Consider the following 13669-nt stretch of genomic DNA (forward strand, 5'->3'; position numbering starts at 1 on the left):
CTATAGAGTGATTTACAGTATGGCTACTAATAAACTTACAGGAAACACACACGCATCTTGCACGCAGGTATTGGGAAGGTGTCCAGAGGATGAGGACTCTGCAGTCACGCATACTGCTGAATTCCCCAATATAAAAGAAGCTGTAGGGTTTTAGGAAGCCACCTACCAGTGTGATGTCTCGGGAAGCAGCGGCTGCGCTCATGTGTAAACTAGGTTGCCTGACAGAACTACTGCAGTCCAATGCTCGAGCGAACGTGCCAACCGCACTGCAACAGAGAGACAACAGACAGTAAATCCACAGAAAGGTGTAACCTCTTTTTTCACTGTCAAACATATAAAGGTGTCCTTTTAAAAACAAAAGTGACGTCTTGTTACTCTTAAGATTTCAGATCTTTGCTAACACAGGACGATGTGATAAAGACAGATCACTAAACGCTGCACCAAACCCTCCAACCTTCTCCCCCAGAAGTAACAACCTCCCTACAAGAACAACAGCACAGAGACAGAAGATACTCGGAGAATCCCAACATTCCAACTTGTAATGTACCATTTTTTTAGTAATTAAAAAGGCAAAGTTCCCATTCAGTTTGGGGTTTGCAAAAGTGACTACTACGTTCAAAATTACAAAGTCTGTTTAATAAAATAAAGGACACTGTTTAATAAAAAACAGCAGTTAACAGAAGGGGTTTCACCATGTTCCCATGAGGAAACTAGTGACATTTTGATCACTTCAGCAATGCACGTCTACTGCTTCCATTAGCGAGGCAAAGAAAGCATATTAAGCTAGTCTAAGGTACCCCCAAATCCTGCTTTTTCCACAGGTTTTAAGTAATAGTGCAATAAACAGACCTCTCAGCCTACTTAATAAAAGCATCCCAGCATTACTGAAATGCACGTGTTTCTCTCCAAAACTCTGCCTTTTTTTCTTTTCAACTCCACTTTTGTGGATGACTTGCACGTGGCAGTTATGTACTTACCGGAGCAACGAAAAGGAAGAGAGAGAGGGAATTACTGTGACCAACACTGTTAATACAGGGCTAGCCTCTGGACTAAGGACTGGAGCCTCCATCAGCAATTACACTGCCCACAGATTGTAAGTGCAGAAATACACCAGTGAGGAATGTCATTGACAGAGATCAACACAATGCCAAGCGTCACGTTACTGTGTACTGTAAACCTGATATTCAACAACAAAATAACGTGCATCAAGAGTTGAACTCATTAAGATGTATTACTGATCATGGCGAGACTGGCAATAACATCTGCTACGGCAACTTCATCCTGACTCTCAAAACATTTAATAGCAAATGCATGTTTCAGTACTCGCTGCCAAAACCTTACAAAACACAGTCAAGATTCAACAGCAGTGATTCACACACTCCAGATATTAACTGCCTCAGTTTCTAAAGGCTGTGGAATAAATAAGTTATATTCAAACACTGTTCCACAACCTTTGCTCCCTCTTTGCAAAGATGGCAAACATGTGCCAAGAACACACGCACACACACATTCTATTTTGTTCCTTTAAGCTTGGCACTACATAGAACAGTATTTGTTCACAAATCAGTCCCAAGAATAAGGTTCCATTGTGAACGCACTTCCTGATAGTCAGTCAGCCCCTTTAACCACGTTGGCATTGAGAAGGGTTGTAGCTAAACGGCCTTTCCTGTGACCCTTCTGTCGCTAATGTTCAACCCAGGGAAGCAGCACGCGGCGTGACTGTATTTCCCTTCTCCTGCTACCTGCTAGCTCCTTATCTTCCTTTTGCATAATTAGCACCATATTCTTTTGACCATATTTCTAAACCAAAAGCAGGGTACGATCTGGAAATTCCAGCGAGCGTGTTCTCACAAGTCCCTCTCTGGCACGACAAACTTGAGGCTGATTTCTGGCCCTGAGAGCACGTGGATTACGCTGCCCGGTATGTAAAGGCAAAACGAAGACACACTGTAAAGCTAGGTTTATTCTGAATACGTGACAAAGAGGTAAGAACTGATGCACTGCCTGACACTGCTTCCTGTGCTGTGCTGAGTAGGAGAGGATCATAACCGTCAGAGCCATGCTGCGTTGGAGTGCGGGGTACATGAGGGCAAACCAAATGAGGTATCACCATAAAACGCAGGCAGCGTGCCATGCCGGGATGGGGGACGTGCCTGTGGCTCTATCTTGAAATCAGCATCACTTCCAGTTCACCTCCTTTTGGCTGTTAAACAGTAATTAGTGTCAGAACAGCGGTGCCAGGCAGCAGGACGAGCGACAGCGGGCATAACCCAAAACAAAGGAAGCTTCACATGAACACGAGGAAGAGCTCCTTTACTGTGAGGCTGGCAGAGCGTTGGAACAGGGTGACCAGACTGGTTCTGGAGCCTCCTTCCCTGGAGATACTCAAGAACCATCTGGGACACGTTCCTATGTACCCTGCTCTAGGTAACCCTGCTTGAGCAGGGAGGCTGGACCACATGAGGCAGGGTGGTTCCTTCAACCCGTACCGTACTGCGAGTCAGGGATACACAGTGCTCTGTGTAACCTAGCCATGCAATCCGAATCCAAACTCAATAGTGATTTTAGAAATCACTAAAATCCTTAATTTTTGGTGGCTTTTTTTCCATTTGAAATACAAATATGAGGAAAATACTGATACAAAGGTCAAACATTTCCTCTGTCATTTTTCCTTGCATGATTTTTCTTATAATGCCACCAAAGAATTAGTTAAAAAAGATGTTAAAGGGGAAAAAACCCACTAACCAATGCCTGCTTTGAGAAGAAACACTCTCATCTACTCCTTCCCTCTTTTAAACAGGACTTTGAGTTCAACAGGAACCAACAGTCCCCATGCCTGCCACAATGAGCCAAAGCCAGAAGGCACACAGTGAATTACAGAGGTGGCAGAGAGATGACACAATAAACAAGTGCTGTTATCAGCAGAGAGCTCACTCTTCGCACAGGCAGCATCAACAAGCAGGTAGCGGAGCTTTAAGGGTTAGACCAAATGATGCAGCGTGATCTTAATTAAGTTTTCCTCAGTTTAATTATCTTAAAGACCAGAACCAAGATCGGTCTCTCCAGGACTGGTAACAGATTGCAGCTGACAACCATACAAACATAAAGCAAATTGAGAGACTGCAGTGCCAGGCTCAGAGACCACCGAATAAACCCACAAATTCAGCAAAACTCCACAATGCCCACGTCCAAAAACACCTGACAGTCTCGTGGCTGGGCATCCTGCACTGGGGCAAAACTTCAGGGTAGGTGCTGAACACACAAAACACTGCTCTCAATGTTCTCAACTTCTTACAGTTCAAGCCTGGACGTTAAAGGACGTGGTTGTTCCAGTTTCTGCCTTGGATCAGTATTAGTCAATCAAGTTGTGAACCAGTAAACAAGAGACTGTCATAAGCATCTCTAAAGATTTAACTGCTGATCAGGAACTACTTTTGGAAAGGGCTGTTCTTTACCGAAGAAACTCCAGAACCACTGCAATTATACACCAGGAGAAAAACAGCCACTGGCTTTCACCAGCAGCCTGGCATCAAATCAGATCCAGCAAGCTCTGGATCCAGCCAAGTAGCTCTATTTTCCTCTTGTATTCCCAAAAATCCACCCAAGTTCCTTTTTAATCTGGATGCTCATCTGAAAACTGTTCACTTTTATATGTTGCTTCTCTGCTTCAGTGATAGAGGATGAGCAAGGGGGGCACTCTGGATGAATCTGTTTCGAGTGAACCACCTCTGTGTGTCCATGAATCTTCCTCACACATCTGCAAGCTAATGAAGGAGACCTGTGCCCCTCCTCGGAGTTATTGCTGCTGAGGAAAAGAATTAAGCGGATCTTTGGGGGTTTCCTACACATTAGGAAAGCTTTCTGTTTTCCGTATCATTTTGGCAACGTTCCCTTTCACTGCAAGCTGGAAACAGTCCTAAAAAGTCATGTCTTACACTGCTGTAAGTAACAGCATTTTACAGCCAGTTAATATCTGATTGCTCCTTAACAGTCTCGTGATGCTTAAAAATACTCCTTCAGTGGAGACCCGTATCCCCAGCACAATACTGACACTGCAAAAATCCTCCTGAGATTTTTACTACTGGAGAATGCAAAATCTGACATAAAGAACGCATTTAAAGTAAGATGCTGCTCCAGAAGACAGCTTTTCCTTGCATTTCTAAGCAGCTGTCTGTACAGTGCTACGCTTCATTGTCATCACTTCAGGTCTTGATGGCACAAAAGGAGATGACATGATACACAAGAAGTCAGCTGCCACTGCTCTTTCTCTGAAAGATTCTCAAAGCTTGGGGTAGGGGCTGACGTTCCATATAACATCCCCTATGCACCACAGCTGGAACTTACGTTAAGTCTTTGTTATTCATCAGAAAGAGAGCCTGATACATGCAGGCAGCTGCATTCAGGGGGTAGGATTTAAGCAATCATCTGCACATCATCCTGCAATTTCACGCTCACGGAGATGTACAGCTCCCAGAAAGCAGGTCCATGAAAACGCTACTGAAGAATATTTTCCTTTACAATGCAATAAATCAAAATTCGTTAAAAACAAACAAAAAAAAATGCTGACAGAAATTCAGCTCCAAGTCTGAATTAGTTGTTTTCAAAAGAACTCGGTCAAGAAGAAGCAGAGTAACACAAAATGCAGGAAGGAAGAAACATCCATTAGCCAAGCATGATGGAGAGGCAGAAACGTAGTATTTTTGATACTCCTAGTAAGCATTATGTGAACGTATTTTTCCTTTTATTGCCAAACTATCTGCCTGCCATTAGGTGCTGTAATTCACGCTGCCAGCAAAGGTCTGGTTTTGCTAGTGCACCACTGGCATCAAGTTTTTCACCTTCTTTACCACATAATTTTACGTTACAATTCCACCATTAAGTTTTATTACCTCTTTAATGAACTCCGATTTCTCTTAACTTCTCACCACCTAAAGAGAATCCAGAAAGAACTAATGCTGAAGCTTTCAAACCAGTCACTTCCAGGTATTTGTTTTCACTGATGAGCTCTGGGATTCTTGCCTACTGCCACCGACTACACCGAATGATCTTGCAATAACAGAACATTACTATCTGAGCACACTTTTACATGTTTATACATAACCTCAGTTGATGAGTGCATTCTTTTCCTTAATACGATGACAGACACATTGCCAGCTGAAGCTGCACTGGGTTCCCTCCCTCACTGCAGGATAAATTGTTGTAACAAATACACCTCCAGATATACCGAAATACCACGAGCGCTTGCAACTAAATCAACAGTGACCAACAGAAGATTAATACAATCGCTGTCCCAGAGAAAATGGCAAAGTGGGAACAACTCAGGAAGGATCAAGCTCTAATGATGCACATGAAGAGAGTGCACGATTAACATTTAGTTTTCCATTCTTCTGTGACTTTACACCAAAAAAATAAGCAGGCATTGCAATGAAGATAAATGGGTTATGCTAACCAGAGGTACGCCGTGCCATTTGACTTGCAAAGAAATCAAAGAACTGCATTTTAAGGCAAAGATGCAGTGCTTTAAGGCTACTTAATTAGTCTTCAAAACTCTGTTTCAGTTGGAAAATGGCTGGGACCACAAATACCCGGAAAACAGCTTGATTTAGAGATATATCCTTCCAGAAGATTATGTTGGTAATGTAGCTAGATGAAGCAGAATAAAAGAACTAAGCTGTTAACTGTTCCACTGCATCATAAAGCACATAAACAGAACTAGAATGCACCAAAAACATATTATGTAATGAATTCCAGACCGAATTAGCAGATAGATAGAAAACAGGAAAAAACAGGCTAGGTCTGCGGCTCCCAGCATCTGTCCAGACCGGAGCTCACACCTCCCACCACATTTGACTCCGACAAACGAAAGACAGGACTATCAGACACACAACAGAGAAATTTCTATTTCCCAATACTATGCGATCTGGAACAGAGTTAGAAAGAGAACCTGAGATCTCACAAGGAAATGGAGTACTCCTTGTATATTAGGAATGACAAGAGACTGCTGACTGGAGAAAACAGGCTTCACCTGGATCAGTGTTTTAGTTCAAGGTAGGAATGGGTTTTCAAAGGGGCTGCACCCAGCATCTTTACCTACTGCACTTCAACCAACATCAAAGATGTCTTGTAGCACACAGACTGGATTTCTGTGAAGTTAAACGTACCCATAGTATTTAGTCCACAGGAGCAGGCTGGAATTAGCCCAGAAATAAAACTGCTCAAAATGCGCATAGTGTGGATGCCAGGTCCTCAGCACCAAACGCTGCAATCCCTCAGATCCACTCTACTACATTGTACTGTTTGCCAATGTGGACAGACCTAAACTGCTCTTGCAGCTTCTCAGAGTCCCGTTCCTTAAAGCTGGTAGACACAAAAACTGACGACTCCACATTTGATGATTACATTTGAATGGAGTAGAAAACGGTGTCAGAATTCTCACTGCCAGAGCATAAATGACACTGCACTACCAAAAACCAACTCAAAACCAGTTTGATGCCTCAAGCTCCTCCGAACAGATGCAGATGCTTTTTGCTAGTTCAAGCAAGAGCCCTTGCCCAAATTATGCTTAAGTAGCAATAAGGTACTTTCAAGATTTGTAGGCAAGCAAGACTACTTAGGGAGCTCAAAGTTATGGATCCTTCCATTCAAGTACTCATATGCATTCTCCCAATCTCCAGTTTCTGGACAGGATCAGCAAATTCTACCTTTATATCCAGCATACTAGGGGCTTGGTGACAGACCCACACTGAACAAGCACACAAGGCTTTTTATTCCTGAGGCAGTAAACCTTGCAAGACCTGGGAAAGCCACATGCCTGAGTGCAAATTTGTGATGCCACCCAAATGCTGGGCAACCTGAACGCTGCCAGGGATGGGGCACCCACAGCTCCTCTGGGCACCCTGGGCCAGCGCCTCAGCACCCTCACAGGGAAGAGCTTCTGCCTTAGATCTAGCCTGAACTCGCCCTGTTTCAGTCTGAACCCATCACCCGATGTCCTGTCGCTGCAGTCCCTGATGAAGAGCCCCTCTCCAGCATCCCTGTAGCCCCCTTCAGACCCTGGAACCTGCCCTGAGGTCTCCACACAGCTTCTCTTCTCCAGGCTGGATAGCCCCAGTGTTCTCAGCCTGCCTCCATACGAGAGGTGCTGCAGCCCCTGAGCATCCTCGCGGCCTCCTCTGGACTGGCTCCAACAACTCCATGTCCTTCTTGTGCTGGAGAACCAGAACTGCACAGTGCTGCAAGTGGGGTCTCACCAGAGCAGAGCATGTGAAAAACATGCAGCACGTTAAAAAGGACCACATGAAAATGCTTCCAGAAAGTGAAGCACAGCTACGTACACACAGCTCCCCAGAACGACGGCCAGGAAAGCAGTTAGGAAAAGGCTCTTATTACCAGAATTTCAGGTTTGCAAAACCATTCCCTGGAAACCCAGCAGGCACAGCCAGTGCCCGGTGAACTGCAGTTAGGCCACAGCACTTCTGAGTCTGTAAGCAGTTTACCAGACCATAATACCAACTCTGCTGTTACCCAAGAAGCTTTTAATGGTCCAGTATAATGAAAGCTTGTACCTGCAAGCACACAACTGAATTTAAAGCTGCCACAATCATTAAAGGAGAATGGCTCCTCCAAAAATTGGTCAAAATTGGTCTCAGAAGCACTTAATGCAACAGCAAGCTGATCTTGCAGCCTGGGAATAGAAATGTATAGGAGCCTGGGAACAGCTTCTGTCAGTTCAAAAGCAGCTTCCAAAGGCAAAGGGAACTTGGTGGATGTACATCGATGAAGTGGTACCCTAGTAACATCTGATTACGGACAGTCATCAGCGACTGCCTGCCAAAACATCTTGGACAGCTGTGATTTACCAGCTATGACCAAGAGCCATTCCTGTCGTAACAGAAACCTTTACAGAGAGGAATACATCCTTGGTCAGGGCATGGCACAGGATGTCTTAAGGAAGGTGAAGAAGAGAGGAGAATGTTTTTCCTCTAGAATCTCACTTCTTCCCTTTCACTTCCCTGTAGCAGCCTGGGAACACTGTCAGCTTCACAGGACACTGTTTCAGCCTCTGGAGGGGCTGCAAAACGGGGAGCGAAGGGATGCGAAGGCAATGCATGAACTCTTACAAAATGCACGTAACCTTCACGTGGGTGGTTTTTTTAGGGCACCCCACAATGGCTTGCCCACACACGTCCGGGTATTCTATTACTGGTGATAGAAGCAGTTCTGTTTTCTGGGTTCTGCTCTACAAGAGCACTTCTCGGGCATTGTGATCCTCTGAAAAGATGCATTTTAACACCTACACCCGTCTGGCTTGCTTGGAAATTTAACAGGGGCAGGCAATTCTCACTGCTGTTTAGAAAGGATACGGCACTGCAAAGTCAAGGAGAGAGAAAAAACCCAGGTGGGTCAGTATCTGAACTGTAAGAAAATAAATCAGCAACCCGCTTCCCCAAACATGAGCTGTAAACCACGAAGCAACACCTCCATTTCCTTTCCTGAAATGCTTTGTTCAAAAGGGAGAAAGAATAAAGAACAAAAGCTGGACACAATGTGAAAGGATTATCTGCCTGAGAAGATCTGAGACTACGCTGTGCAGCCAGGTTATAGAAAACACACGAGATAGAGGGATTGAGGATAAGTTCCCTGCGTTAGCTGGCAGTAACAGTTCTGTGCCATCACTGCAACAGTACCTTCGTACTATATTACAGTTACAGGTCAGGCAAAACATGCGGTATGCTATGAGTGTAGCGCTGTCCTTCAGTTAAGAAGCCTAAAGACCTTTGAGAGTCTTCTTTTTACATATAGAGAAATAATTCAGGTACTGATGAATTCCAAAGGCTTTGATGCTCCTCTCGTTTAATTTATAAATTAAATTTCAGTTGCAAAATGGAACTGACCACGTTTTTTTCCACTAACAAAATACATCCCAGCTTTTATTTCAACATCCACCCAAAATAGCTGCACTGCACATTACTCAGCTTCAATGCAAACCGGGCAAGTTCTGCATCCGTTTCATCTGTTAACGTTTTCTTGATTTCTACTCTTCACTTTCATTTTACACTGCAAAATCCCAAGTGTTATAATCCAAGACAGAAACCATTCAGCACTGAAATCCCGTTTCGTTTAGTCTGAGGGGAAAACAGAGGGATGTCTCCATTTCAAACAGCAAACGCTACTATAACCTGAAATACAGGGAACGTAGCGTTATTCCAAAACTCTTTTCCTCTCTGCTGTTTTGGTAGCTTCCATAAATACGCAGAAGGTTATGGTCTGGTTTTCTTTTTTAGCTAACAGTGGGAAAGAGAAGGGCTCACAAAATGGCAAACAAGTTGAGTAATGCGATATAGGGGAAAAAAGAGTCAGTAGGAAAAGGAAAAGGAATTTGGTTTTATGAGAGGATTTTAATCTTACCGTGCTACAACTAAAAACTGGTCAATCTGACGGTCAGTAAGGGGGCTATCTGGATCCCATACTTTTACTTCCAGCTTTGCCTGTTCTCTGTCATCTAATTCTCCTGTCAAAAGGTAGATGGGACAAAACACTTATTACAATGTTTTCCTCGGTGTATTTCTAGTACTACGTTTAAAAGAGACATTGTACATTTTTAAACATACACACAGTACTTAACAATCAGCAGTTATCCATTTAAATTTCATAAGGCAGCATCAGTAAAATAAATATCTTCCCTTAACATCAGCATTTCAGTTTAAGGAGGCACAGTACCAAAGAACTTTAATAACATGTGATTATAAACGTGAAACCATAACCTGAGTAACCAGCGGTTTCTTTAAATGCCTTCTCAACTATACAAAAGTTACCGTTTCACTTAAGCCACATTAAAATTAATGTTACACTTAGCCAGCTTCAGCAATTAAATTATATCCAATTTGTATTCTATGCCCCAAACCAAAAAGCATTATGAAAAAATGCTGTCTACCACAGTGAATTACTGTTTCACCTCTTGCTCTCAGCCACTACGTTATTTGTATTGTTAACACAAGTCATACTATTAAAATTGCGGTGTACATTAACTAGTTATATCTTCTTATAAGACAACCTGTAAGGCCACAGCACAGGAAGGTTACTATACACTGCATCATCATTTCCCAACTCCAGTTGTGAAGCGTGAGACTGCTGCAACGATCCACATTCCTAGGGAAGCCTAAATCTTGCCTTGACCACTTGACTACTGCACCAGTAACTTACACTGTAAAATGAGAAACACCACAGAGAATGATGAAGTACATTCTACTATATTCCACCACATATTCTACTAGTACGGGAAAATTCACCCGTGGGATGTGGCCAACACATCTGTGGCCACAACAGACGACAAGAGCGAAGTTAAGATCATTGTCTTTCCTCGGTGTTTTATCATCCCAGTGTGTTCTTCCTTCACCGAGCATGTGAAAGCTTAGCTGGCTGCCAGTACTTGTCTTTGACTCATATGAGCGACTACAAGCATAAAAACCTGTTCTCAAATACAGCCATTCCATTTCCTTTGAAAACCTAGGCGTGTGTAGTCTCCCTCTGAGCACACGGATCGCTTTTGTCTGTGCTACTGCTGATGACTTCACAAAAACAGTCACTCTGAACACACAGCATCATCGAGACATGAAATAACCTGTATACTTAAGAGCCTGGAAGCAGACTGCAAGCCAGGCACGCCTCTTCTGAAACCAGCTCATATAGATGGCGAGTTTCTCTAGCACGTTCACTCTGGAAGGAAATGAAAACGCGGTATGTATATTTATCCCTATCAACCACACAAGTTAGAAGTGCACCGTGTTGCCTGGCTAATGCTTCAGGAACAAACTTCACAGTCACATTCTAAGAAAAAGGCAGTAAATTGCTTTCTTCTGATACATAGGCGATCAAGAATTGCCTGCCTAATGGGACTTCTGCTTAAGCGAATTCAAACCCGGTACTGGAGACAAACTGTTAACTTCTGGCAAGCTTGGGTAGGATTTTAGCTCTATAAACTTATTCGGTGGACTACAGACCTGTCAATACATTCATTTTTTCCATCTGTGACAGACGCATTGTGGGGGATGTTCCACATTTTATAAATAATCTCCGAGCGCTTCATTTCAATCTGTTAATATATAAGTTTTTCAACGTCTTTAACGCTAGTTAACCGTTTCAGGACATCACACCCTGGAGATCCTATCGAAACTCGGGCAGGGTGTACTTCCCACAAAGAGGAAACCTCACACTAGCACAGCACAAGCAGTCTAACCGAACGCGTCGCTCTCCTCAAGCAGGTTTGCAAAGAGGTGACCCAAACTGCAGTGCTCCGCATCTTCCTTCAGCTGGAAGCGATTCACCAACTGCTACTGCAAGATGTTGTAACTGGTGATGAAGGTAAACGTGAAATACGGCCAAACGGTGTTTTGTACTGGCAGTAGACATCAACAGCACGTGAGCAATGGAGTATCGCTACCAAAAGAATCCAAACACATATAATGCAGTATTTGCAATATTAAATATTACTGCAACAATGGTAGATAGAAGATTTCAGAAAATACGTGGTTGCTGCCAAACTGCCCTAAAAAATGGCTTCATTCCCCATTTTCTATTTAAATGGCAGGATATTCTCACTGAACCAGGACAAAAGTAGCCTAACAGAGACCGGATCATGGAGGCAGTCAAGTGGGGCTACAGAAACCCCCTAAAAAGGTATGTCAGGAGTAAAGATTTTGTTTAACTTCCTTTTACCGTGTTGACAGAATGGGTACAGGAGGGTCACACCAGCAGGTCTTCTTTTCAGAAGTCTTCTTTCAAACAAGAAACTATAAACCTCCTCTTTGCTCCTTGGGCTGTGCGCCCTTAGTCTACCATGCCTAACTTACTCTACAAGTTGCCACAGTATTAATTCCTTATATTGCAAACTCAAGGACACAAACAGAATGGGGGAGTGTCCTGCTTTAAACCCAGCTAGACGGCTTGTTCACTCACTTCCCCCCCTTCTTGCCCTCCCCCTACTCCCGGAGGGACGGAGAGGAGAATCACAAAGAATGCAACTCCCACGGGTTGAGATAAGAACAGTTTAGTAACTAAGGTATAACACAAATCACTACTGCTACCACCAATGACAACAATGATAAAGGAAATAACAAAGGAAGAGAATACAGCACCTCACCACCAGCCGACTGATAACTCGCCCCCCCCCAGCCCGACCAAGCACCGACCGATACCTCCTCCAACCCTGCAGTCTCCCAGCCCTTCCGGCTAACTCCCAGTTACCTCCTGGGCATGACGTGCTGTGGTATGGAATACCTCTTTGGTCAGTTTGGGTCAGGTGTCCTGTCTCTGCTTCCTCCCGCCTTCCCCTCCTCCCTGACAGAGCATGAGGCTCACAAAGTCCTTGGTCAAACCAAAACATCTCTATCAGCTTTGTTCCTGAGCCGAAAGTCAAAACACTGCACTGCACCAGCTACCAAGGAGGAGGAAAATGACTGCTACTGCTGAACCCAGGACATTATCCACCCCTTACTTCATACCATTCACGTCATGCTCAGACCCCACATTTTCAATATACCCTCACTCTTAGTGCATGGACCAGTCTCTATAAAGCTGCTGAATCCATCTGGTCCATGATGCCAGGCTCCATCTCTTGTAACCGTCTTCCAGAGCAGGAGAGACTGTGTGCAGTGTTCACACTTGTGAATAACCTGGGCAATAGTGTCCATTGCTAAGTCCACCCCTCGATCATGAGTCCATCTCTATGTTGCATCTCTGCCCCGATGGCCTGAAGTGCCATGGGCCCACCAGGCTCAACATAATTCACTGTCCCCTTAAGCAGTTTCTGCAGCTTGTTGCTGGGGACTCCATACAGCTGCCTTCCATCTCCGATGCTTCCAAAGCACTGGAGGGGCCCAGTGGACTAGATACTTGCCCATACTGTCCCACACACCCTGCCACTCATGACTGTCCAGCCTTGGAGAAAACCTCTTGGGTCCCCCTATATCGTCGTCTAACCCCAGACAAGACCCAAACCTGACTCTGCTTAACCTCTGAGATCAGACAAAATGGTTGTGGGTAGAACACACTCTGTGTGTGTGCCAACATGCTGATCCCCATCACGATCAGCAGGCAGGTCCCAAGGATACTCAAAGCCCATTCAAAACCTTCAGAACTCTCACACGATGCTGCTGTGCTTGTCACTGGGGCTGGTGTAGCTGCTGTGCTTGCCGGCTCTCCCACCACCGGCTTCTCTTTTCCTGAGTCCAGCTCTTCCTCCTCTGCCTTGCTGGGAAGTGCTGCGTGGTCTCCTGCATCCTCCTGGGGCTCGGCGGGCGGCTGCCGGGGGATGCTCTCGGCCGTCGCGGGGCTGCGCTCGGCTCCTCCGCGGGGCTCGGCTCCTCCGCCGCCTTCTTCCGCTGCTCTGCAGCCGCTTCCTTCCGCTCCCCGACCTCCTGCCCCGGCAGCCGTCCCTTTGCAGCCTCCGGCCCCGCTCCCGCCGCCGCTTGGTCCCCGGGGCCGCTCTCCCGGGTCGCTCCCGCAGCCGCCGGCTCCCGGGGCCGCTCCCCCTCGGCTCCCCGCAGCCTCACGAAGATGGAGAGTAGGGCGAGGGCCAGGCCGGTGAAGAGCAGCCGGACGGCCAGGTACAAGTCCACGGCCACGTCCGTCCCGTCCTGCTGCTGGAGCCCGCCCTTATTACAAGCCATTG

General features: G+C 45.2%; 1 protein-coding gene across 5 annotated transcripts in view; it reads right to left on the reverse strand.

Annotated features, from left to right (window-relative positions):
* Positions 1-13669, reverse strand: part of MTA3 (metastasis associated 1 family member 3) — a 121555-nt gene that overhangs the window by 63085 nt on the left and 44801 nt on the right. For all 5 annotated transcript variants that reach the window (XM_061478791.1, XM_061478792.1, XM_061478795.1 and 2 more), the window contains exons 7-8: positions 9409-9511; positions 167-266 (exon numbers count right to left, since the gene is read on the reverse strand). In XM_061478791.1, the coding sequence (XP_061334775.1) occupies positions 167-266; positions 9409-9511 (203 nt within the window). The remainder of the gene's footprint in view (positions 1-166; positions 267-9408; positions 9512-13669) is intronic.

The sequence above is a fragment of the Pezoporus flaviventris genome, unplaced genomic scaffold, assembly GCF_033815535.1.
Source record: "Pezoporus flaviventris isolate CSIRO_AGI_PZ_B2104156 unplaced genomic scaffold, CSIRO_AGI_Pfla_v1 ptg000132l, whole genome shotgun sequence".
NCBI lineage: Eukaryota > Metazoa > Chordata > Aves > Psittaciformes > Psittacidae > Pezoporus > Pezoporus flaviventris.